The sequence below is a fragment of the Danio rerio genome, chromosome 10, assembly GCF_052040795.2.
Source record: "Danio rerio strain M-AB ecotype USA chromosome 10, GRCz13ab, whole genome shotgun sequence".
Lineage (NCBI taxonomy): Eukaryota > Metazoa > Chordata > Actinopteri > Cypriniformes > Danionidae > Danio > Danio rerio.
In genome coordinates, this window is record NC_141030.1 from 37,456,197 (window position 1) to 37,483,311 (window position 27,115).

At 37.5% G+C, this 27,115-nt stretch overlaps 2 protein-coding genes across 12 annotated transcripts in view; one reads left to right on the forward strand and one right to left on the reverse strand.

Moving 5' to 3' along the window:
- The window catches only part of b3glctb (beta 3-glucosyltransferase b), a 151,744-nt gene that overhangs the window by 92,806 nt on the left and 31,823 nt on the right, over window positions 1-27,115 (forward strand). For all 10 annotated transcript variants that reach the window (XM_087269623.1, XM_087269617.1, XM_087269618.1 and 7 more), the window contains 3 exon segments: window positions 10,085-10,184; window positions 20,042-20,161; window positions 26,395-26,539. In XM_087269623.1, the coding sequence (XP_087125749.1) occupies window positions 10,085-10,184; window positions 20,042-20,161; window positions 26,395-26,539 (365 nt within the window).
- The window catches only part of LOC147842141 (uncharacterized), a 1,078,568-nt gene that overhangs the window by 13,351 nt on the left and 1,038,102 nt on the right, over window positions 1-27,115 (reverse strand). The gene's annotated exons all lie outside the window — the stretch shown is intronic.

The window sequence follows — 27,115 nt, forward strand, 5'->3', positions numbered from 1 at the left end:
CGAAGAGATGGATGGATGGATGAATCCATAGGACAATATAAGTGGATGGATAGATATTTGGATGGATGGATGGATTGTTAGATGGATGCATGGTTGGAAGGATGAAACAAATTGAACTATAGATTTATGGATGGATGGATGGATGGATGATGTATGGATTGTTAAATAGATGAATGGATGGTTGGATAGAACATTAAATAGATGAAACTAGAAAAATGGATAGATGATGGATAGATAGATAGTTGGATGGATGGATAGAGCAATAGATAGGTGGATGAACAGATAGTTGAATGAATGGATGCATGGATTGTTAGATGCATGGATGTTTAGATGGATGGAACAATAAATAGATATAACTATAGATTAATGGATGGGTGGATTGATAGGACAATAGATAGGTAAATGGATGGATAGATAGTTGGATGGAAGGATGCAGAATGCATGGATTGTTACATAGATGAATGGATGGTTGGATCTATATAGATGGAGCTGGATGGATGGACGATGAACATGATAGGTAGATGGATGGATAGATAGTTGGATGGATGGATAGATGAATAGATTTTTAGATGGATGAATGGATGGAACAATAAATAAATAGATGTATAGATAGCCAGATAGTTAGATTCGAGACATATGATATGATTAGTAGAAACATGACAGCATTATTATTAGCAATGAGTCTACTTGGAACATTTAAACTCATTGTGTTATTCATTGTTGTAGTTTTAATGAGTGTCCATTAGTCAAGATACTCGACTCTCTAACAGCGGGACATTCCTAATTCTTAAAGACACTGATTTAAACACAGTGTGCCTGGCTGCAGTGTCAGTCTGGAGACATTCTTCTCCCTTCACAAACTCCCCAACCCCCTCAGGCTAGCGGATAAAACTCACTAACCTCATATATCCTGTGTCGATCTCCAGGATCTTCACTAATGGTGAAAGAGCCAAGTGTGGTCTCCAAGGACTCTCAACACCTGTCCCCTAAATTAGACTTCTGCACCCCTTTTTGCCTCTCCCTTTTTTTTTGTCTCTGCACCAGAATAAGAAGCTAAGAAAATTCATGCCTTGAGTCTGCAAATGTGTGTGAACTGGTATTGGTGGTTTACGAGGGCACTGTTTTGCATAATGACACATGACGCTGATACCCCACCAGACAAGAAGTGTGTATTGACAACTTAAGGGTCTGAACACCAGATGAGCACATTTTATTTACAAATACTACAATGTTTTTTTTTTATATAAATCTATGCAATTGGCACTCTGTGACATGGGGGTCTTTTCCACTGGCTGTTTGAAAAAAAAAATTGTGTTTAACCCTGTATAAGTCTGAAATTTTAGTCATAATGGTCTTGAAAATATCTTAACAAGTCTTAAATTTGAAACCCTACGTTACGTCTATGGAGAGTCTTTATCAGGGTGTCTGCTGGGTCTTAAAAAGTCTTAAAATCACTGAAATATGGGGTTGTATGTCTTAAATCATTTTAAGTGAAGTTTTTAAACTAATTTCGAGAGGAGCACGGGATATAATTGACAGCAGCTGGCCACCTACCTACACTCATTAGTTAGCCAATCAGATCTATCCTAACCCACTATAAGTAGCCTAGCTAGACATTACTCCCTTATCTTCGTTTTCCGAAGAAACCCCCCCTCCACCCCTTTCTCCTCCTTTTCTCCTTTACAAAAAGGGGAGCTCTCGAGAACCACCTGATCTCGTACTCCCCTCATATGCTCTATGGACCTGGCGGGAGCCCTGGGCTCAACTATCTCCGAGCTCAGGGTTCTCTCCCGGGACAGCATGCCAAACCTGCTTACAGCTGTCAAGCAATATCTAAGTGTGAACTCTTGAAACAGGGCTTAATTTTGCTTTGTTCAAGTAAAGCTACTCAATCAGGCCGACATCATCCAGCGACCAACAATAAATGTCAATAAAACCTCATTTTTAATACTTAAGTTTTTATTGCAAAGAGAAACAGTACAAATCATAACAGCTGTTAGACAGGTTTACAGCAAATTCCTTATTACATTTCCTATCAGGGAAAGCAAACTAAAAACAGTTACACGATTACTCATGATAATACCGGGCCATTCAAAAAATTCTTGATGTTTAACCCCACATAAGACATAATAGTCTTGAAAATGTCTTAAAAAGACTTACATTTGACTTGGTGAAACCTGCGGAAACCCTGAATACTTCACATCTACAGAGTGAGTCCTTATCAGGGGGTCCGCTGGGTCTTAAAACGTCCTCAATTCACTGAGATATGGTGTTAAATCATTTTAAACAGCTCTTAAATTTGCTTTGTTTAAGTAAAGCTACTCAATCGGGCCAACATCATCCAGCAACCAACAATTAATCTCAATAAAACCTCATTTTTAATAGTTACGCTTTTTATTGCAAAGAAAGACAAATCATAACAGCTGTTAGACAGGTTTACAGCAAATTCCCCATTAAATAATTTCCTGTCCGGGAAAGCAAATAAAAAAAACATTACACGATTCCTTGTGATAATACAGAGCCATTAGAAAACATTCTTAGTGTTTAACCCCATATAAGTCTGAAATTTTAAAAAGTCTTACATTTGACTTGGTGAAACCTGGAGAAACCCTGAATACTTTACATCTATAGAGAGTCCTTATCAAGGTGTTCGCTGGGTCTTAAAAAGTCTTAAAATGTCTTAATTAAAAAAAATAAACCAATCTTAGGCCTTAAAAAGTCTTAAATTCACTGAAATATGTTCTTAAATCATTTTAAACTGCTCTTAAATTTGCTTTGTCGGTCCGACATCATCCAGCGACCAACAATGAATCTTTATAAAATCTTATTTTCATATTTAAGTTTTTTTTTTTTTGCAAAGAGATACAAATCACAACAGCTGTTAGACATGTTTACAGCAAATACCCCATTAAATTCCCTATTAGGAAAATCAAACTAAAAACAATTTCACGATTCCTCATGTTAATGCCGGGCCATTCGAAAAAATTCTTAATGTTTAACCTCATATAAATTTTAGTCATAATGGTCTTGAACATGTCCTACAAAATCGGACGTTTGACTTGGTGAAACCTGAAGAAACGCTAAATCCTTTACATCTATAGAGAGAGTTCTTATCAGGGTGTCCGCTGGGTCCTAAAATGTCTTAAAATTTCAAAAACTAAATTTTAGGCTTTAAAAAGTCTGAATATCACTGAATTATGGTGTTCAATCATTGTAAACAGCTCTTAATTTTGCTTCATTCAAGTAAAGCTACTCAATCGGGCCGACATCATTCAGCAACCAACAATAAATCTCAGGAAATCTTTATTTTTATTACTTAAGTTTTTTATTGCAAAGAGATACAAATCACAACAGCTGTTAGACAGGTTTACAGCAAATTCCCCATTAAAGTCCCTATCAGGGAAAGCAAACTAAAAACAATTACATGATTCCTCATGATAATGCCAGGCCATTACAAACTATTGTTAGTGTTTAACCCTGTATTAAACCCTGTAACCCTGTAAGTCTGAAATATAGGTCATAATAGTCTTGAAAATGTCTTAAAATGGCTTACATTTGACTTGGTTAAACCTGCAGAAACCCTGAATTTTTCACAAATGTCAGGGTGTCCGCTGGGTCTTAAAAAGTCTTTAATAAAAAAAGACTTAAATTCACTGAAATATGGTGTTGTAGGCCATTATATCATTTTAAATAAGTCTTAATTTTGCTTTGTCCAAGTAAAGCTAATCAATCAGGCCGACATCATCCAGCGACCAACAGTACATCTCAATAAAATCTTATTTTTATTGCAAAGAGATACAAATCGCAACAGCTGTTAGACAGTTTTACAGCAAGTATCCCTATAAAATTTCCTATCAGAGAAAGCAACATAAAAGCAATCACACGACTTCTCATGATAATACCAGGCCATTAGAGAAAAATCCTTAGTGTTAAACCCTGTATAAATATAAAATGTAAGGCTTAATGTGTTAAAGTCTTAAATTTTAGTTGATAAAACCTGCAAAAACCCGGCCTCATAAACCACCTAAATCAACATGTGTGTGTGTGTGTGTACATGTTTTTGTGACATATCAGGACACAAATCTGTATAATGACATGGGTATGACACAGGTATTACAAAAAGGAGGTGAAATATGAGGACATTGCTGACGTCCTCTTTTCTCAAAATGCTTATAAATTTTACAGGATGAGTTTAATCAGAGAGTAAAGCTGCACACAGTCTCCTGTGATGGTTGGGTTTAGGGGCAGGGTGGGGTGGGGTGAGGGCAATACCAACCCAAGCTCATTCTGAAAACGTAGTCCCGCGGACGTTTCTCGAGACAGCGGAATACGTCCCGGGGGATACGTACGGCCGCATTTATTTTTTTCAAGTGAACGCTGCGGGGCGGTGTGACGCTGTTCCCTTTCAGGCTTGCCTTACCTCCTTGTGGAGGGCTTCCCCGCTGCAACCCATTTGTCCACTCAGCTCACCATATACATCGGAGGGCTCGAGATGCAGAGAGGGGTCGACCACGGCGACCGGTTTCGAGTCCGGGGAAGAGCAGCTCCTGCAATCAGGTAAGACAAAAACAGAATCCCAAAAATCAAGTGAACGAGTTTCGTGACAGGGGGAGAACGCGGCGAAATCCAAAAACACGGTGGAATAAAAAAAAATCAGGGCTTTTGTTTTTTTGGACGGCTTTTGTGAACTGTTGCTCGGGTTTAGGGAAGTGAGCGGGCGGGCGGGTCGATCGGTAAAATTGGTTGGGTTTAGGGAAGGAGGAGGGCGAGTCGGCCGATTGCCCGCTCGCGCAGTCAATCATCCGGTCAGTCGGACAGCGGCCTCCGGCGGGTTCATGCGAGAACAGCGCGGGTGCGATCTGCGCTCGCGAGAGGCGTCTGAGGTGCGAAAAAGCGCGCGACAGCGGACTCTCGCGGATTCGCGAAAAACAAAAACTGCAGCTGTACGTACCCGCCGGGACGTATTCCGCGGTCTCCAGAAACATCCGCGGGACTACGTTTCCACAATGAGCCTGGGTTGGGCAATACAATATACGGTTTGGACAGTATAACATGAATGGAAACCTATGTAATGTCCCCACTTTTCACAAGTGTGTGTGTGTATGTGTGTGTGTGTTTGTGTGTGTGTGTGTGTGTGTGTGTGTATGTGTTTTAGAAAGAGAAGAGCTTAGTCAGCTGTGGTGTGGAAATGCTCTGAACAGACATTACTCCCACAGATCCACAGAGTCTGTGTTCTGGAGCCTATTTTTTTCCCCAGTATGTTTTGTTCTATCCTCCTCCTGTTCGTTCCACATCTCTCTGCCTGTGCCTGGCTGACCTTTTCATTGGGCTGCTGTAGAAGAGCTTCCCTTTCATGGGTGCTGCTGCAAAGCTTTTGTGCCACCTCTCTTTCTCTCTGTCTCTGTTATACCACTATTTTTCTCATCCTCACAGTGCCACTGAGCTACTATTAACCTCCTGAACCTAAGCAGAGGGAACCATCTCCCTCCTAAGTTCTTGGGTGAAAATCGTACATGTAGGCAGTTTTACTGATGCAGCCACTCTCCTTGTAATGGCCAGAAGGTTAGGGCTTTATGAACCACACTGAATCTAATCTCTGTGGCTCCTTTCTAAACCTTTAACGGACCACAGAAATGCTGGAATGTGGCAATTTAATGGTACGTTTTCAACTGACAGAAGCAAACCCTTAATGGAAGCTCCTGTATTGATATTATGATTGACGTCCTTTATATTCCAGTGCATTCCTTGGCAATTTTATCCATATATTTCAATGCCACGTTAGGGAATGGAAATGCCAGACATGTTGCATTGTGGGCTACTTGAGTTTTGAATCTGGCACAGGTCCCCACCCCACTATCCCTGTTCTAGCCTTTCCCACCATTTATCTTTTAACAGGAAAAAGCTTTATAATTATAGGAAGATATTTGGAATTAACTACAAAGGTGGTATTGTTGCCGGCGTTTGTTGTTCATGCCCGGTTAAAGCTCTAATAGTCCCTTAGGGCTCTCAGGGTTGGCCAAGTTTATGATTGCATCCAGAATTCATCAATTGTGTTTATTCATTGCATATGATTAGTTTGTTTCGCCGTTGCTTTGAATGCTTTGGTGTTCATATTCTGGATCTGGTTTGTGGTGCATGTCAAATTGGAAATTGCATTCAATCATACCTGCCAACACTCCTGTTTTTCCCGGGAGTCTCCCATATTTCAGACCCATCTCCCATATTGTTCTGTCTCCTGGATAACTCCCGGAATTCCACCCCAGAATTCCTGCTAAATATTACCAACTGCAAGAAGTGTACATTTCTTTAGATAAAAGTATCTGTCGAATGGTTAAATGCAGTGGTGGGTAAAGGTACAATTAAACGTAAAACATTCAAATCTCAAGTCTCAAGGTTAAAGTAAGCAAATGTGTTACTTTTTAAGGAAAGTAATGTGAAGGTGTTATATTTCAAAGGTTTGTTTAGGTTCTTTTAACCTGCCCATTGCCAATGTAGACAATTATCTTTCAGCACCCCGAGTTGCCTTGGTGGAAAACTGTATTTTTATTCATTCAGTCAGGAAGGCTCTGCGAACAAAATGCAACCTACGGTAAATAGTAACGGCCTCCGAAATGAGAAACAGATTCAGAGTTCCACATGAGGCGGTTATTAATTAGCAAATAATATCCATAGTACAAATGTACAAATGAAATCAGAAGATGCCCCTTCCCTTCAAGAATAGGCTGTAGAACTTGCTAAAGAGACTGCATTTGAAAAAATGTCTTATAAGCAAATAGACAAGCTATACCTACACTGTTAAAATGCAGGGTTCCACACAATTCATTCATGTTGTCCCAACACCAACTGATTAAGTTAACTTAACACTTTTAACAAATGTATGTGGATTAAACATAAAAAAGAAAAATTAAGTTGTCCCAATGAAAAAGTGCTTAACCTGTTTGGAAATGGAACAGTAATAAATGTGTGAGAAATATACTGAATTGTAAATGTGATATATGTTATTGGCTGAACTTACCTATTAATTTTTTTTTAAATTCTATTTTATTTTAATTTTCTCTTCATTATATAAAGATGGAAGCTTTAACTGTGTTTAAAGATAGCCAAGCCGGCACCTTAAATTCATAGTTAGGGATTAGTTTGGGTTGGGTTTGTTAATAGGGTAAAATGTTGGTTCTTTACAAAGTTGTATTCTGTATTCTTTATTGAAATTCAATAAAATTGTTAATCACTAATAGTACAAATGTAAACATGAGCTGAGAAGGTTATATTGTAACCCTGCTTATTAGCAACATGCTACGTGACAAGATTTACAGTCATAAGCAATTTGGCTGTTTGCGCCTGACAAAACACGACAGAAATTTAAATACAGCCATTCTGAAACACAGAATAGTGCACTCACTGCACACACGAAATGGTAAGGTTTATAATCTAATTAATACATATTAAACCTCGGTAACACTTTAGAATAACTATCCGTTATAACTAGTTAGTAGACCATTAATAAACTGGTAGTTAACAAGTTATAAATGACTTATTAAATAAAAGTTAAAGGTTTGTTAACTATTTATAACTGTGCCTTATAGATGGCTAATAGATAACTTACAAGCTGTTAGTTAACAAGTCGTAAATTACTTCTTAACTGTATTTTAATGATTTATAACTATACCTAATACATTAGTAATAGATCATGAACAAGCGCTTAGTAAATAACTTAATAAGACTTGTTAAGTATCAGTTAATAGTGTATATATGTTATTGGGACTTTATTCTAAAGTTGCAGCTGTTTTTAATTTATTAACTGTTAGTAAATGAGGAATAGTTGCAACTTTAGAATAACGTCCCCATAACATACGTAAGCTAATAACAAACGCTTAACTAATATATTAACTCACACTTTACAGATCAGTTGTTCACCATATAATAACACCAGTAAAACTTTGTAGAACTTTAAGAAAATACATTTTTATTTATTTTGTTTTCATGTTTAGCACTTCATGGGTTTGTATTCTTGTATACTGCTGTACTGCCATGTGATGGTTCAGTATGTGTGTTTCTATACATTAAACACAACGTTCAACATTTCATCTGTGGAGTTTCTTTGGTAAAATACAGCACACAGAAAAGCCTTTAAGTGGAACAAGGTTAAGATACAAACATTTTATATTTTTATTATCACATCAAATTTCTGTAGCTTGAACTTGTTCCATCCATTTGCTGTTCTACAAAGTTTCACTGGTATTAGTAGATGGTAAACAAACGATGAACAACTGATCTGTAAAGTGTGAGTAAATATATTAGTTAAGCGTTAGTTATTAGCTTAAGCATGGTATTGGGACGTTATTCTAAAGTTGCAACTACTCCTCATTTACTAACAGTTAATAAATGAAAAATAGCCACAACTTTAGAATAACGTCCCAATAACATATATACACTATTAACTGCTACTTAACAAGTCTTTATTAAGTTATTTACTAACCGCTTGTTCATGATCTATTACTAATGTATTAGGTATAGTTATAAATCATTAAAATACAGTTAAGAAGTCTTTTACAACTTGTTAACTAACAGCTTGTAAGTTATCTTTTAGCAATCTATAAGGCACAGTTATAAATAATTAACAAACCTTTAACTTTTATTTAACAAGTCATTTATAACTTGTTAACTACCAGTTTATTAATGGTCTATTAACTAGTTATAACGCATAGATGTTCTAAAGTGTTACCCAAACCTCTTTACATTATTAAATGTGGATGCTAAATCACTTCTATGTGTTGGCTTGCACCGAGTCACAGTTCTAAAGTTCAATTTTAAATGGTTTAACGTATTTTATTTTCAAGATCTAAGGTGAATTATCTGCTGCTGCTTTCAGTAGTATGGCAATAAATGTCATGTAAAATGGCATTCAAACTCAAATTTTTTGCATTTAACACTGAATAAAGCGAATGAGGTGTACCAGAAGTAAACATTGTCAGTTTTCTGTTGTTCAGCTCTGAGAAATAGAAGCCAGTTCTAAAATATGAGGTTCAGGTGATGGTTCAGGTCAGGACAAAATTTCCTTTTAATGTAGCCAATATTTCTTCTATCGTGTGCCTTTGCTCTTATTTAGAACACAACTTAAACCAGCTTTAAATCAACCTTTAGGCTCGATAGTCAGGCTCACTCCTGTTGATGTCGTCAATCTGGCAACATGCGTTTGCGTGTGTTTTGAACCTAGTTCAACCACTGGGTGTCAAACTTACATATTGCACATTTAAGAGAAAGATTTTTTTAAAGGAACATTACCCAACACTGCTTAAATGTTAATACCCACAGGAGATCACACATATCAAATTATTATTATAATTTCTTCTGAGTTGGAGAAGCAAGTATTAATATTAAAAGTGTGGGTTTAACCTGCACACATCATAACTGTAACAAACATTAAACACACATTCCACTATACAAAAACTTTGCAAACTCTAACTTAGAAATCAATAAGAAACATCCTTGATTAAATATTATATGTCAAATATAAACTCTGTATTAGTGCCGGTCTGTAGTTAAATGCACAAAACTGCTTTAAGGCTATTAAAGTGGTACCAAGTGGTAATTCTGACATACCTGCTGGCCATTATTCTGCTTAATTTGCTATTGCTATGAGGCGAATATAAAAAAATCAAGAATGAAAACTTGTTGGCAAAGAAAAAAAAATATTGCTTTAAGGCTAATGAATTAACACCAAGTGGTAAGGAGTAATTCTAATATACCTACTGGCTATTATTCAGCTTAATCAGCTAGTGCTATAGGGTGAACGTTAAATCATCTTAATTTATATTCATTAGCCACGCTGATGAGGTTTTACACGGACCCCCCTCCCTATTTTATTAGATATTTCTTTACCCTGAATTAGAAGCAGTGACACCTGGCCTGCTTGTATGTCTTCAGACTATACTGTACTTTGGATCCTTGGACAGAAGAAAAAGACAGAAGAGTTCATTGAGTAGCTCCTTTTGATTTTTCTACTAATGTTTTTCTTTCCCTTTCCAAGAACACAGTCCAGTGGCTTGTCTAGATTAGTTACAGACTTGTTACACTTTATTTTCAGGGCACTGTGAAAAAACATTTGCCATCCTGAGAAGGTTTGCCAGTGGAGCAGTAACACAAGCACCATGGCTGCTTATAGTGGATGACGACACACTGATCAGGTAAATGCCATATCTTTATAATATTTACAGACCTGACTAGATGTAAAAAGATTTTACAGTCAGGCCAACACTCATCCAATCACCAACAATACAAGGTCTTAAAAAGTCCTAAATTTGACTTGATGAAACCTGTAGAAACAATGAATACATCAGATCTATGGAGAGTCCTTTTAAACCACCAATATCAAACAGTTGCTGTGCTCTTGAAGTAAGCCCTGTTTCTCAATCAACATCTTCGATCGGTCCTTAAACAACGTCCCTATCTAAAAATATAGTGTTAAAAGGATAGTTCATCCAAAATATGAAGAATTTCTCACCATTTATTCACCCTTAAGCAGTTTTAAATCTTTATGAAATCAAAATATGGTATTTTGAAAAATGTTAAAACCTATAACCATTGACTTCTATAGTAGGAAAGACAAATAAATAGAGGTCAATGGTTACAGGTTTCTAACATTCTTCAAAATATCTTTTTTTGTGTTTAAACAGATTTGTGACAAGTAAAGGATGAATAAATGATGACAGACGTGTTATTTTAGAGTGAACCATCCCTTTAACCTTGTCTTTAACCATAGATAGACCTAACCCTAACCATCATTTATTAATTCATTCAATTTCTTTTTGGCTTAATCCCTTTTTTAATCCGGGGTCGCCACAGCGAAATGAATTGCCAACTTATCCAGCATATGTTTTACGCAGTGGATGCCCTTCCAGCTGCAACCCATCTCTGGGAAACGTCTATTCACACTCATTCATACACATACACCTATAGGGCATGTCTTTGGACTTGTGGGGGAAACCTGAGCAACTGGAGGAAACCCAGGGGAAAACATGCAAACTCCACACAAAAATGCCAACTGACCCAGCTGAGGCTCGAACCAGCGACCTTCTCACTGTGATGCGACAGCACTACCTACTGCACCACTGCGTCGCTTATTTCTAAACTCAAAGAGTGAATAATAATTGTGTAAAAACTCTCCTTATTAGTCTAAACTTGGCATTAACTTTTCCAAAATATTGCTAAATGCTGATTGTTTGATTAGTATTTTTATCATGCTCTACTTCAAATCACGTTCAGGCATTAGAAACGCCAGAGAAAAAAGTAATAAGATGCTTATCCTTAATGGGAAATACGCTAACCCGTGTAATCTTGAATATAAAAGAGCCTATCTCCAGTACCATCTGCAGAATTATAATCCAGCAGTCTGGCACGGACCAAAAAATAAAAAAAACAGGTACACCCACACGAAAATACTCTCATTGTGTGGCAAAGCACATAAGGTCACATTCCTGAAATCGGAGCAAATTTGGGACTGGGATTCACATGGCTGTAAAGTCTGGTAAATGCCTTTACAAATTACACACCTAGATATTTCTGCTGCCTTCATATGACCTCAATAAGAGATGAAAATCAGGGCATTTCATGCAATTTAGAGGCCTGTAAAGATCCAGGTGTGACCTTTTTTGAATAAAAAGGGAAATTTCTCTTAAGAAATAGGAGCTGGTTCGCTCATAGCATTAAGAATGTGAGTAGGGCTGCACAATATATAATTTCACCATTGATATTGCAATGTGTGAGTCCGCAATAGTCACATTGCAAGATATGCTATGTTAAATTGGGATTATAGTCAATCAAAAATATATTTTACATGAGATTTGTGGAGTCATTGCAACGTATAACCGTAACAGAGTGAAACTTTATCTTTTGCATCTATTTTAAAGCCATTTTAAGAAAGTGTAAAGCATTCGGGCATGATAATATAAAACTTTAATGAAGAAAAAATGACTGGTTTATTACAGTTTTTTCAATTGTTTTTTCAAAATATAATCACAATTATTCAAACACCACACTCAATTTGTAGAATTCCTAGATTGTTAGCAAAATGATACACTCCTGTCAAAACATACACACTTCAGTCAAAACATATACACATATTTGTGAAAATGCTATTAGTCTTCATTTAACCAGTACAGTCCTCAATGATCAGACACTATTGCAGATAGTTTCACACTGCTGTGATGAATAAAGAAAAAAACATATGTAAAATAAATAAATAAATAAATAATTTTAGGAAATAGCATGTGTTATATTTTTGGGCAGACAGTGTTATGTATGGAATCATTTTGATGACAAAATTGAATAGTGACAAGCCCACAACATTCTTCATGATTAGTTTGAGATTTAGGGAGAATGTACACAAATAGGCCTAATTTCTATTTCAGTTCAAGAAATACAGTATTTCTGCTGAGATTTGGTTGAACTCTTTGTCTAGCTTCCATCAGTGTCAGTCTATGTTGATAACATGGTCAATAAGTGTTGCATGGATTTCTTGAGTTAAATTTGGTCCTTGTCTTCTTTGTTCAGGTTCTATCAAATCTTCAAGTCCTTCTCTTCCTCTACCTAGGCATCTTGCTCTATCTCCTCTTCCTCTACCTCCTTCTCCTCTCCCTCTACCCATTTCTTCTCCTCTTTGAGCTCCCCCTCTCTTTCTCACTCTTTTTGTAGCTCCTTCCATTTTTGATGAATACAGGTGAACTCACCTGCTGCCTTTTATAGCACACCTGAGTGCTGCGTTTTCAAATTAGCATGTGTGCTTCCACACCTTGTGGATGTGTTTATTCAATTCATTCATTAGCGTGGTCATATGCAATCCGGGGCTTTGTAATGACAAGGAAGTAATCTCACAATTCTTATCTGTGTCTAAATTGTCGAATTGTGTGTAGAGTTGTACAAACCACTGTGTTTAATGTTTTGCAAAAAGAGTGAAGCAGACATTGTGTGTAATGTTGTGCAAATCTGTGGCGGTGTTTTACTCCTTGGAGTAGAATTTTGCTAATTGTGTGGAAATTTGAGTGTAAACAATCGTAAAAAAACTGTAATACAATGAAGGCTATACAGTGTTATTTAACATTACTAAATTTCTGTATTTGAATACTGTTTGACTCCAGGAGATCATAAAGAACAGTTTATTTACTTTTTTCTTTGCTTTGTTGTAAGTATTCACTTTAATTTTAATTTTTATTTCCCTTACAAAATCAATCTAACCAATCTAAATGAATGATTTTTCACGGATGGAGCTATTCAAGCCATCTGGTGAAATTGTTTTCATATTGAATTATGTATCGCAGCAAAGCAAAATATTGCAATGTCAGATTTTTCCAACATTGTGCAGCCCTAATAGTGGGATAGATTTATTTAGCCTTTAATAAATAATAAAACTTAAACATTCATCTTGATCTGACTAGCACATATCACATACTTGTTTTTTTTTGACAGTATCTATCTTTTTGTTTGTTTTTAGTTATTGTATTTACACTGGTGAGCCAAAGCTTTTTTCTTTTTTTTACCAGTCACGAAAATAACCCTGGTTTTACCGCAAATAATACAACAACAAAAAAGTAACAATTAATGTAGTTAAACATTGGCAACTACAAATTAACCATGATTTTGCTACTCTAATTAAAGGCAAAATTATTAGCCATTTCATTTTTTTTTTTCAAATATTCCCAAATGATGTTTAAGAGAGTAAATGTTTTTTTTTTATTTACATTTTTTTAAACATGATAGTTTTAATAACTAATTTCTAATAACTAATAATTTCTTTAATCTTAAAGACTTTACTAGTTATTTTGCAAGCTACTAGTATTCAGCTTAGTGCAATTTAAATGCTTAACTATGTTAATTAAGTTAACAAAGCAAATTAGGCTAATAAGGCATGTCATTGGACAACAGTGGTGTGTTCTGAAGCAAATAAAAAAGGAGGCTAAAAATATTGACCTTTTATTGCAGCCAAACTTAAAGAAATGACTTCCTCTAGAATTAAAAAAATCATCGATTTATTCATTCACTTTCATCTTCTTTTCCGAGGCCTGATTGTGGGGGCAGCAGTCTTAGGTGAGAACCCCAGACTTCACTCTCCCCAGACACTTACTCAAGCTCCTCCAGGGGATCCTGATGCATTTCCAGGCCAGCTGAGAGACATTGTCCCTCCAGCGTGTCCTGGTTCTTTCTCGAGGCCTCCTCCCGGTGGGACATGACTGGAACACCTCCCTAGGTAGGCGTCCAGGAGGCATCCGTAACAGATGCCCGAGCCACCTCAGCTGATTTCTCTCGATGTGGAGGAGCAGCGGCTCTTCTCTGACCTCCTCCTGGGTGACAGAGCTCCTCACCCTATCTATAACTGTGCAGCCTGCCACATGACTGCCTTTGGCCGATTGTATCCAAGATCTTGTCCTTTCGGTCATCACCCAAAGCTCATGACCATAGGTGGCAGTAGGAATGTAGATTGACCGGTAAACCGAGAGCTTTGCCTTTCGGCTCAGCTCCTTCTTTACCACAATGGACCGCATTACTACTGCCGCTGCACCGATCCAGTAATTATATATATAATTAAGATATGTTGCTCTGTTAAACATTACTTGTAAATTATTTAAAAAACAATCACAATTTCATAGCAGGCTAATATATTTTGCCTTTTGATGTTAAGTTTTTTAGATGTTAGAATCAGTATTGTTCGTTTTAAAGATATCTATAATCTAGTGTGCTCCAAAACACTGACAAAATTTACGTTTACAAGATATAAAACTGATATAAACACGTAAAGCTTGTAGTTTGCCACATCCACCTAAATGGATCAACTTTTCATTTTCTGCTTTTCATTTGATGCGCTTGATCTCAATCACTCTCAATGGCAGAGCGCCGGTGATAAAAACAAAACACTATTGGCTGTTTTAAATAGGGGAGGAACTATTGACCTTATTCTAAAATGCGGAAGTGCGCCTGTTTTCGCGATTGTCTTAGAACTTCCGATTCAGTCGCCTATGGGAGAAATGACTAAGAATAATAAACGGCAGAAAACGGTCAAACTACTTGCTCTACAAACAAATGTTTACATGACTATACAGTCCAAGTAGAATACTATAATAAGAAAATATCAAATTGCAACATCAAACAGCATAATGAGCAGTTTTTAACGTCAAAAAATGAATGGAAGTGAATGAGACCGGAAGTCTCAAGCCAAAAAGATTCAAATGGCAGCCACCGCTCGTCAGCGGAGAATAAGGTGAATACTATGTCGCTGAAAAAATTCAAAATGAAAGGCCTAAAATTACATGAAACTCTGGAGAAAATGTGGATTGCACGGTGACGCAATGGCGTTCATCGAATTATGTGCTATAACATGTAAAACAGGATCATGAAAGGAACGTTCAAAAAGCAACTCATGTGTTAGCTTAATCATATTATTGTATTATTCAGATTAAGGCAAATAATCTGATTACAGATGTCTATGTAATCATAGCCATTGTAAGCAAACAGTGAGTTCTCACAATCAACGCGATAGATGCTATATTAGTTGGCAGGGGTAATTAGTTCAGCCACTTTGACAAGTGCCACAATTATGGCAAGGTGACAGACTGGGTCAGAGCATCTCTGAAACTGCGAGGCTTGTCAGTCACTCCCAATCAGCAGTGGCGAGAATTTGGGATGGCAGTGGGAGGAGGGATGAATCACAAACCGGTGACAGGATGTTGGCTGCCCAGAGCTCATCGATGTACAAGGGCAGCAAAGGCTATCCTGTGTGGGCCAAGCCAAAAGAAGGTCACGCAATTTTAATCACACTTTGCTGTGTTGCCTATGATGACTCATGTTCATCAGCGCCTAAAATTGGCATTCAAACACTAGAATTGGACCTTGGAGCAGATGAGAAAGGTTACTGGTTTGTTTAACATCATATGGACGGTCTTGCTTTGTAAGTGTGTTTCATTTACCTGATCATTCTATGCTACTAGAATTTACTGTCAGGCAATAACAAACCATTGGAGTAAGTGTGAAGCTCTAGGCAATGCTCTGTGGGAAACCCTGGGTCTAGACATAAATTTGACACATGCTGCTTGCTGAATCAGTTTTGGCAGCATGCAAAGGGCCAGCAGCTTATTAGGCAATTGGTCAGAATGTTTTGGATCTCTGCAGTGTATATCACAGTTATGTGCATTTGTCCCCCCCAGCTTAAATAAACACTTCAGGATGGCAACAGGGTTGACAGTTTTACATTGTTAACGTCTTAACAATAAGAGTTGATGTTTTTACCGAGACATCATGTCAAAGTTGTGAGCTTTAACTTGTCAAGTCATCTTTATTTGTATAGCGCTTTTTACAATGTGTCAAAAGCAGTTTTGTGATTGTGTCAAAGCAGCTTAAGAGAGGAAGAAAGAAAAAGCCATAGCGATATTTCAGATTATGTAACATTCTAGCATATCAGGCAGGCAGGAGAATAGTTGAGTTCAAGCTGAATTTAGTTCAGATTCATACAAATATCACAGATCCACTGAAGGACAGCTCCACCGATGCACAGCTTTGCCAGCCCCAAGCATGCAAGCCAGAGGCAGCAGTGGCAAGCAACCAAAACTCCACCAATTTATGGAAATGGAGAACAAATCTTAGAAGAAACCAGGCTTTGCAGGAATCAGTCTTGATCTCTCGACTCATCAGTGACCATGATAACCATCTGCTCTGGATACAGTCCGGATCCAAGATTATGTGAAACTCGCAATAAGGAAAATCAACAGACTAATGAGGCATTCACACAAGATGCATTTTTTTCTCTTCAACGCTGTACATTTGTATTGTTTTTTGATGTAAACATGCACTAGACAGACGTGTGTGATCGTTACACTCGCGTCTAATGTCTTTTGAAATGGTATGTTTTTTTAAACTACATATCATGTTGAAAGATCTTTATTATGCCCCAAGCCTAGGGGAAAACAACATGGGCATAATAAACAAAACAAAAATGTGTTGGGGTGATAAATTTCCTAAACAAAACAAAAACTTAATGCAAAAAATTCCCTTCGGTTGACAACCAAACTCGGACACTCAGTTGAGAGTAATTGAATAGATTTATTGTAGAAAAAAATAGTAATTTTAAATGAGCTTTTTTTCAGGGTGGCCACAGGCCAAAATAACAAACAAAAGAATCTGCGAAGTAAATGAACTAAATTACCTGTAAATATTTAAAGAAAAATACAGGAAGCTTACCTTTTTCCCTAAACATAAACATAGTCAAAAGTAATTAAATAAATAGGCAGGCCACCCCTACTAGCTCAAACTCTCAAAAGAAGTGAAATGTATGAACAATGGTAACAAGATAGAATGTTGGTAGTCAGCCGGAGTGGCAAGGGAAATCTCCACTCCAAGCAAACGTCGCTGCACAAATGAGCTCCCCGAACCCAGCCGGAAGCTTCTTTTTATATAGGCTTCCGAGACCAGCAGCCAATCAGAGCACAAATCACGCCAGATTGGGAGCCTATGGGATAACAAAAAAACAAGAAGGCGGGACAAAGAAAAAGACACATGCAATGTGCAATAAAATAATAATAATAATAATAATAAACTTCAGTCGTTACATCTTTACCTTTCAGACAAAGCACAGCTCATTATTATCAAGTCCAAAAGCAGTGGACCAATCAGAAGAGCTTAGAAGCGGGGTAACTTCTCAAGCTTCTGTTTATTGTAGAAAGTTGGCACGAAAACTGTTTTATTTACCGTTATATCATGGCGGAGGAGGTGCCCATGGCAGCTTTGTCCAGATATCCAGAGTTATATGATGTCATGTAATGTGTGTTTTTATATAGAGCATTTATAGTGTATAGCCATACACCCAAAGCGCTTCACAATTATGATGGGGGGCAGGGTAGTCTCCACACCACCACCAGTATGCAGCATCAACTTGGATAATGTGACGGCAGCCAAAGAACAATGGCGCCAGTGCCCTCACCACACACCAGCTATTGCGGAAGTGGAGAGATAGTGATATAGCCAATTTGGTGGATGGGGGTGATTGGAAGGCCATGATAGATAAGTGTTGATAGAGAATTTGGCCAGGAAACCCGACAATATTTACGAGACGTGCCATGGGATTTATAACGGCACTTTGAGTCAGGACCTCAGTTTAACATCTCATCCGAAAGACGGCGCTCACTGACAGTATAGCGTCCCCTTCACTTTAATAGGGCATTAGGACTCACACATACCCCAGGTTGAGCACCCCCTGCTGGCTTCACTAACAACTTCCAACAGCAAATGAGTCTTCCCATGTGGTCTACCATCCAGGTACTGACCCAGCTCAACCCTGCTTAGCTAATGAGTAACCGGTCTTGGGCTACAGAGTGATATGGCTGAGACAGGGTGATATGGATGTATACTGAAGTGCTTATCAGTGGCATATTGTTTCCCTTTCTAATGCGTCCGTTATTACATCATGCTCATAAGATCGCATCATGTGGACCTCACACTATTTTTAAACCCATTCCTGAGCTCAGCGTCTTGCGTTTTTAGAAGCAAAGACACATTCAGTGTTAATAAGCCCTAACATGAGCGTTGATGCCTTTCAGATTACAGTGTATTTGGGAAGTGTTCTTGGCTCCATTTGTCCTGATTAATAGCCAACAACATAACAATTCTTTGGATGATTTGGATTTGTGGGTTGTTCACTTCTTTAAAGCATGACATTTTTTATTTATAGAAAATTATTGACAAAATAAAATAATGGTTGCTGGCTTGATGTATAAATGTGAGTACGTTTTTCTTTTTTATATTATATAATAAAATTTATACAACATTTCTGTCTGGTTCTCGAATCTGACTGGCTGAAATCAGTGCGATATTCTGCAATATCAGAACTCGTACTGCCTCTTCACCCTTCTGTATTAATTTTCCCACATAGAGTGACCAATAAAAAACTCACTACAGTTTGACAAAAATTGCAGCTGTTGGATAACATTATGCAGTTTTGAGACTTTTTTAGTCAAGAATGTAGTTGTTTAGATTGCAACTATGTAGTTTATTTATAAGGATAGTGCCTATTTTAAATATTTAGCCCTTAGAGGAGAAAAAACCTAGCGTAATTTTAAACTACCCCTGAACAAATCATTATAAAACTCAAGTGATTTCTAAGTCAAGCTCTCTCTTTTATGGTTATTATGGTTATGGTTATGGTATTATGGTATTATGGTTATCTGTTTCTAAAGAGTTGCTTGTTTTCGTTACTGCAGACTAGTTCAGTAAACCGAAAGAAGGAAGAAATGCCCACATTTTTCCTTATCGCAAACACTACAGCAATTTGGTAATATTTGGGCTGTTTTGAATTTTTCTGGGTTAATTATTGTGATCTCCCAATTGCAGATGAGTAATCTGGGAAATCTCTGTAGACTGCTGGTATTTCATGCTGTTTAGCCTTATAGTCTTAAAATGTCAGCAAAATCACCTGTTTTGTCATTACTTTAGACATTATGGAGGTGAATCATTCAAATGCTAGATCTAAAGTGACGTTTGTGAAGTAGCAAAGGTTTCTGCAGATGTGAATGAATGGCGGAAGAAATCTTACAAAAGGGTTTGTAGACTTTTTGTGTTTGATTTTCTTTTTTTTATATACACGATTATGCTGTCGAACTGTTGTATAAGCGCAATATCACATTTGTAGCAGTGCAATGTGGCTGTATATCGTCACTAGTGGGGTACTAAGGCACTCAGCCTGAAGCCTTGTGCCAACGCAAACCTCCCACCAGTGCTGATATACAGCCATATCGCACTGCTACTCATGTGATATTGCTCATATATATTATTATATTGTTTTGCTGGACACGACAAGGAGAGTGGGAAACATGTCTGAGGACAATGCGAAAGATATATATTATTGGATTTTGTTCATATGATCAGAAAGCTTGTCTGTATTAGCACAGCAAATGTTGTCTCCTACTATTTACTGCTGTCAGTTTATGGAGTATTCAGATGATGCCTGTTTGGCATAAATGTCATGCATATTTCTCTCACAAAATTCTGTCTAACCATTGTTTTGCAGTCTGCCCAGACTGCGGAGGCTTCTGAGCTGTTATGATCCAACTGAAGCTGTGAGTGTTGGAGAACGTTACGGCTATGGGCTTAGCAGGGATGGCTACAGCTACATCACAGGAGGTGGAGGGTAAGCTATGAATACGGTGTGCTCAGATATTGCAATTGCTCATAATTGCTTATACAGTAGGTGTCAGGAACCTTGCCTTTTTCCTATTTCTTTGCTCTTTTCTGAAATCCACTTCAAATGTTATCAGCATTTTCACATAAAAAAGGCAATTTCCAGATTAATAGGCTATTTTTGACAGTTTTGACTCCACTTTATCAGCAGGTGTGGTGGATGCACGTCATGATTTTGTCAAGTATGATGCAATCCTGGTTTAACATCTATGCTGATCCTGGAGCATACTTTTTGTTAAAAAATGTAATCAATACTTATTCCCTACCCCTAAACCCAACCATAACTGTAAATTATTCCCAAAATGTAACCCAGGCTCATTCTCAAAATGTAGTCCTGTGGACGTTTCTGGAGACAGCGAATTATGTAGCTGGAGGTACGTATGTCTGCATTTCATTTTTTAAGCGAACGCTATGGGGTGGTATCACGGCGTTCCTTTTCGAGCTTACCGGATGACTGCTTACCTCCGTGTGGAGGGCTTTCCCACCACAACCAGTTTGTCCAGTTAGCTCGTCATGTACGTCAGCAGACTTGAGACGCAGAGAGGAGCTGACCACCACCACCACGACCGGGTTTGAGTTGGGGGAAGAGTGGTTCTAGAAATCAGGTAAGACAAAAACAGAATCCAAAAAATAAAGTGAGCAAGTTCATAACAGGGTGAGAATGTGGTAAAATACGAAAACGTGGTAAAAATCAGACAAGGGCTTTTCTTTTTCTGAACGGCTATTGTAAATTGTTGGTTGGGTTTAGGGAAGTAAGCAGGTGGGCAGGTCAATCTGTAAAACTGGTTGGGTTTAGGGAAGGAGGAGGGTGGGTCGGCCAATGGGCCGGTCGCCCAGTCAATCATTTAGTCAGTCAGACAGATGGTGGTTCGTCAGCGGCCTTTGGTGGGTTTACACGAGAACAGCATGGGCGTGAACGGCACTTGAGAGAAACATTTGATATATACGAAAAAGCACACACAGCGGCCTCTCATGGATTCGCGAAAACAACAACTGCAGAAATACATACCTCCCGTGATGTATTGGACGGTCTCCAAAAACATCCACGGGACTACGTTTTCAGAATGAGCCTGGGTTCCAACATCAGAGGACAATAGTAGCTAGATAACAATCATGTAGAAGTATAAATCAGTATAAAACTGTAAGCCTAAACTAAATATAAGTGGTAAACAAATCCATTTATTCTGATTGGCTGATTGAAATGTTGTTCCAGAATCAACATAGATGTTAATGTGAACATGTGAAGAGTTCAGATGCAAAAACCTCTACCTCTATCCTCTGGAATTTCTATAAAAAATATTTTTCTAAGCCTTTTCTTAGCCTCCTTTGTTTGTGTTGAGATATTTTATTTTAAGGACCAGGAAAAGGTCGGTGCTAGTGGTAAAGTGGTTAGTACGTTGACATATGCACTCCAGTGCTCACGGTGACCCGAGTTCAATTCTGCCTTGCAATCCTATGCCGATCCTTCCCCTCTCTCTGCTCCCAATTCTTTCCTGTCAATTCTCTCTACTTTCCTATCAAAAATAAAGGTGAAAACCCCGAAAAATAATTATTAAAAAAGACCAGGAAAAGGCTTTTTCTTTGCCATAAAACTGATATTACTGAACATACATACCCCACATGTGGTGGATTGTAGATTTGGAAGTAAATGCTCACTGCTATCCTTCTTGATCATGCGACAGCTAAAGCTTGGCAAAAATTGTGTCATGCAAAAAGACAATGATCCCAAAGCAAAGCAGCAAATCTACAACAGAGCAGCTGAAGAAAGATATACTAATCAACAGTTGCAATAGTCCAGATCTCATCATGGCTTGAAATGCTGTTGATGAGAGCTGTGCAAATAACTTCAAAACTCCTCCAGAATGATCTGAGAGGCTGAGAAGGTCACACAGAAAATTGTTACTTTGAGTAATTACTGCTAAAAGTGGTGAACCGCAAGCCTCTGACTCAGAGGGTTTACTATGTTTGTCACCCGTGGCTTTTCTATCTTGGCTTTATTGTTGTTAAATAAATAAATAATGACAAGACTGGTGATGTCATATGATGGTATTTATCTGCGGTTTTAATCTTCAGATTTCTAAAACCTGCCAAGTACCATATCCAGTAGTCAACAAGTGGTTCAAACATGTTTTTCAAAATTGTCCTAGGGCAAAACGGGAGTTGTTTAATAGTTCGAGGACAACTTTGATGAAAATTTTATACCAATTCAAATGTCAACTACTCTATATTTCTTTGTTATGGCCATATACAGAAAATCTTGCAATTCATAGGGTGTGCTAACTTTTTCACATGGCTGTTGGTCACAGGGAGTTTCTATAGCTTTCTAGTTAGCACACATTACAAGTGTTGGGTAAGTTACTTTAAAAAGTAATAGATTACAAATTACTGACTACTGCTGGGAAATTGTAACCTGATTACATTGCTAATAACATAATGTAAAAAAGTTATTAGATTACTAATTATCTTACTTTGAAGTTACTTTTAAAATTTATAAAATATACCTATAAAAAATACAAAATAAACTTCTGCTCTTTCAGTAATTTAATATTCACTGAAAAACATTACAATGGGTTGATAGCAGCAGCTTGACTCAGTCAAGACTTTAGGAGTTCGCCCAAAACTTAAAATTCTCTCATCATTCACTTTTTTTCAAACCTGTTTATCTTTTTTTTTAAACACAAAAAAAGACATGTAGAAAACTGGATAACCATTGACATGCATAGTATGCAAAAGCGCTGCAGTGTTTGGTTGTTTGGTGTTTGCCTGAGGTAATTAGCCTACCAAAATGTGTATATTCCATGCAAAGCATAAAGCTGATTGCTCAGTTCTTGTTGCGTGACTTGCAGTTTTCAACTGGTGCACCTGGAAAAAGCGAGTGTACGCCTTGAAAAAACGAACTTGTGTGCGCAAAAGATGCGATATGTGAACGGCCCCATTAGCAGCTACACTTCTCTTCTTGTTCAGAAGATACCCTCACTCCCGATGCTGCACAAAAATTCAATTTAGCCTGTTTAGGTTGAGCCGGGCTGCCGTGTTTTTGGTCGCCGATATCCTCTTTGGTGACGAGTATTGTCCTAGAATTCTCTATTCAAGTGCATGAGCAAGCTGCTGGTGGAGTTAAAAGCAGTCGAAAGACTGAGACTGGATATAGACTGCATTTCACACCAATATTTTTGTTTTTACACTCAATGAAATCAAAGTAATGACTGTATTTCCACTTTAAGACACAAGCACTCTTGTCAGTAGCCATTTTAGCTCTCCTTCTCCAGCAATTTGAAAGCACATGCTTATTAACTGACATTGCAGTGAAAAATGTGGTTTAAATGAAGCATTTTTATCTTCTCAAAACTATATTTGTAACGTACGTAACACAATGGACTATATGTACACAAACTTTTAGTTTTCAGCCAGGCAGCCCAAGATTCTTTCCATTACAAAATTTTCATGTTTCATGTCTGATATCTTTAAAAATCAGTGATCTTCACCTGTTATAGATATATGATATGTAGTGGGTCTCAGATTGGACAAGAAACACTGCATTAAATTCCATTTCCTCCCGCCATGTCTTTAAAATATGACAATTTATTTTATTCCAGTATTTTAATGGAAATTCTGTGCTTGCCTGTTGCTCCTGACAGTCTCTCATCTCATTTTATGCTTGAACAACTAAATGAATGGTTAAGTCTACTTACCTGAATGCATTGTAATTACATTACAACATCGATGCTGTAAAAACAAGCTTGTGAAATAGAAAAAAGTCACATTAAGCTATCCCTGCAAGGTAATCATTGGCTTTAAAACTCTAGCTGTGCATAGAGCCCATTACACTGACTTTAGTAACTGCAGTCAATTTACACAAATTTTAAATGTAATTTGTTTCATTACTGCGTTCCTCAAACATGTAATTAGAATACAGCAATGTGTTACTGTGGAAAGCGTCAAACCCAACTCTGCTAACTACTCATTGAAATATAGGTACTTTGTAAGACGAAAATGGTGTTTTGACTTTCACATTTTCAGATGGTGTCTTTATTTCAAACATTGTCATACAAATTCTGTGAGTGCTAGAATGTTTATGTGTAGAAATCATTCATGGTTTATATGTATTGTATGATTTGGTGGGAGTGTAAAGAAACTTGAAATAATGTGTTACTTTCTTTATGATTTAGCATTTATTTATTTTTTTATGTTGTGTTGTATTTTGTATACAGGTTGATTTGTTGAATGAATTAAGTTGTTTGGGGACTTTAATTATGACGTCAAAATTGCGGAGCTTACCGGATGTATAAATTGCGTGTAGTAATGAATGATAACAAAGTATGGAACGCTAGGTGAAACACAGTAAAAGGGGCACAGGTATACGGTTGTTTCACGGATTCCTCCTTCATGAGGTATAGCTCCTGGTTTGAGGGAAAAATAAGGTATTTTTTTTTATTTGTTAAATGTTTATTTGTCGATGTTGGCTTAGTGTTAATTTTCGGGATTTATTTGTGTTTGTTGTTTGTTTTCTCTATAGTTCTTATGGTGATTCATGATTGAATAATGCGAACAAATTCTATGAAGTGTGACCAATAAATCAATCGTGAACATCAGTGGAAGACTTTTAACCAGGACGCTACAGTTTCAGTTTAACAAAATAAAGCAAAAAACAACAAGAATAATATCAAAACTCTAAATAACTTTAAAGTTTAATGCACAAATATGCATTAATGAAGGGTCAAAATCATTTTACTCACCAAACACTTATAAATAAATAAAAAATTATTATAACATTAAATAATACAGGAATAACATATTTGTCAAATGTATATACTTCCTATATCTATCAGTTTAACAAAAGAGTCACCATCTAGACAAAGGGTGCCCAAACTTTTTTGTATGAAGAGCCAATATCCATATATCGTCGAGAGCCATAAATATACCAAACTACAGTACATTCAAGTTGTCATGACTGATTTCCTAATTTATTTCATAGTATTTCAAAACAGGTAGAAAATAGTATTTTAAATCGTATTAATGAATGCAGTTTAACTTTTTAAATTATAAATAACTTAATGCAATAAAAACAAACAATCACATTTATAACACAGGGAAGTTCAATGCTGAATACACTAGTCAAGCAGAATCCACCTTGACTTGATTTGCTCACCAAAGTCTCTGCATTGTCGGGTGACAATGTGTACATTTAAACAAAATCTGATTCATTTAAATAATTTAATTTAAACATTTAATTTCAGTTAGCGGGCGAGGCAGTGGCGCAGTAGGTAGTGCTGTCGCCTCACAGCAAGAAGGTCGCTGGGTCGCTGGTTCGAACCTCGGCTCAGTTGGTGTTTCTGTGTGGAGTTTGCATGTTCTCCCTGCCTTCGCGTGGGTTTCCTCTGGGTGCTCCGGTTTCCCCCACAGTCCAAAGACATGCGGTACAGGTGAATTGGGTAGGCTAAATTGTCCGTAGTGTATGAGAGTGTGTGTGAATGTGTGTGTGTGTGTGGATGTTTCCCAGATATGGGTTGTGGCTGAAGGGGCATCCGCTGCGTAAAAACTTGCTGGATAAGTTGGCGGTTCATTCCACTGTGGTGACTCCAGATTAATAAAGGGACTAAGCCGACAAGAAAATGAATGAATAAATAAATGAATTTCAGTTAGCTTTTAACAATAAAACAAACAAACAAAGGGTTAAATTAAACTTGAAACCATCCCCACCATTCACTCTATCTTCTCAGATGGGAACGGCTGGCCAAATCAAAGGTTACCATGGCCAATCTTTGCCCGCAGGCCCTAGTTTGGGCATCTCTGATCTAGACTCTCCAAAATGTCATACTTTCCAAATAGACCAAAATATATGAATTTAGTTTTTCTAAAAATAGGTTATCTTTTCAAAGGCAAGGCAAGAGGTTATCCTCTCTATCCACTGATATTCCAAGAACACAGGTGTTTATCTTTCAGCAAACATAACATTAACAGCAATCTTTCATGTTTGGGGACATTAAAGTTCAATTATGGACAGCTATAAAATATACACAAGCTGGAATCTCCCACTCTCACTTTAAACTGGACTTTGTACCATTGTTAGCTGTCCTGAATCTTTACGCTAGTCGATTATTTGTCTGCGACTGTGTGTGTGAGCCGAATGCTGTAGAACGTGCTCCATTGGGTAACTATTCTATTATTTCTAAACTCCTACAGGATGGTGTTCAGTAGAGTCGCTGTTCAGAATATTCTGGCAGGTGGTTGCAGCTGCCGCAGTTCAGACGCCCCTGATGATATGGTGTTAGGGATGTGTCTGACCACATTGGGGCTCCCAGTCACACACAGCCCACTTTTCCATCAGGTAACACACACAGACGCACAAACACACCCTCAAAGTACATGTTGTCTTTTTCTGTTCCGCTCTACAGCAGCCAAAACACAAGTAATGAGGCGGAGACTGGTTTTTCATGTTTGCTATATTTTGGCACCCAGGCAGAGCAACAAATAAACAGAAACCTGTTGGTACAAATGCGGAGAGCAATCTTGTGTATATTTCACAACAGAATTGAGGGTGCTGGGAGCTACAGGTTCATCTGTCTCCTGATACTGCTTCGATATGCATTTAAAGGGATAGTTCACTCCAAAAATGAACAATTGCTCACCATTCATTTGTTCAAAACCTATTTGAGAAAATAATTTGAAGAATGGCGGTTGCTTGGACCCATTGACTTCCATAGTAATTTTTTTCCTACTATGGAAATTTATGGGTTTGAAGATCAGCATTCTTCAAAATATCTTCTTTTGTGTTCAACAGAAGAAACTCATAAAGAGAGAGTAAATGATGACGGTTTTCATTTTTGGAGCATCACTAATAACATCTATGCATGATTTAATCGTAAATCTGAGGAATAGTTTACACCCTTATTAAAGAAATGAG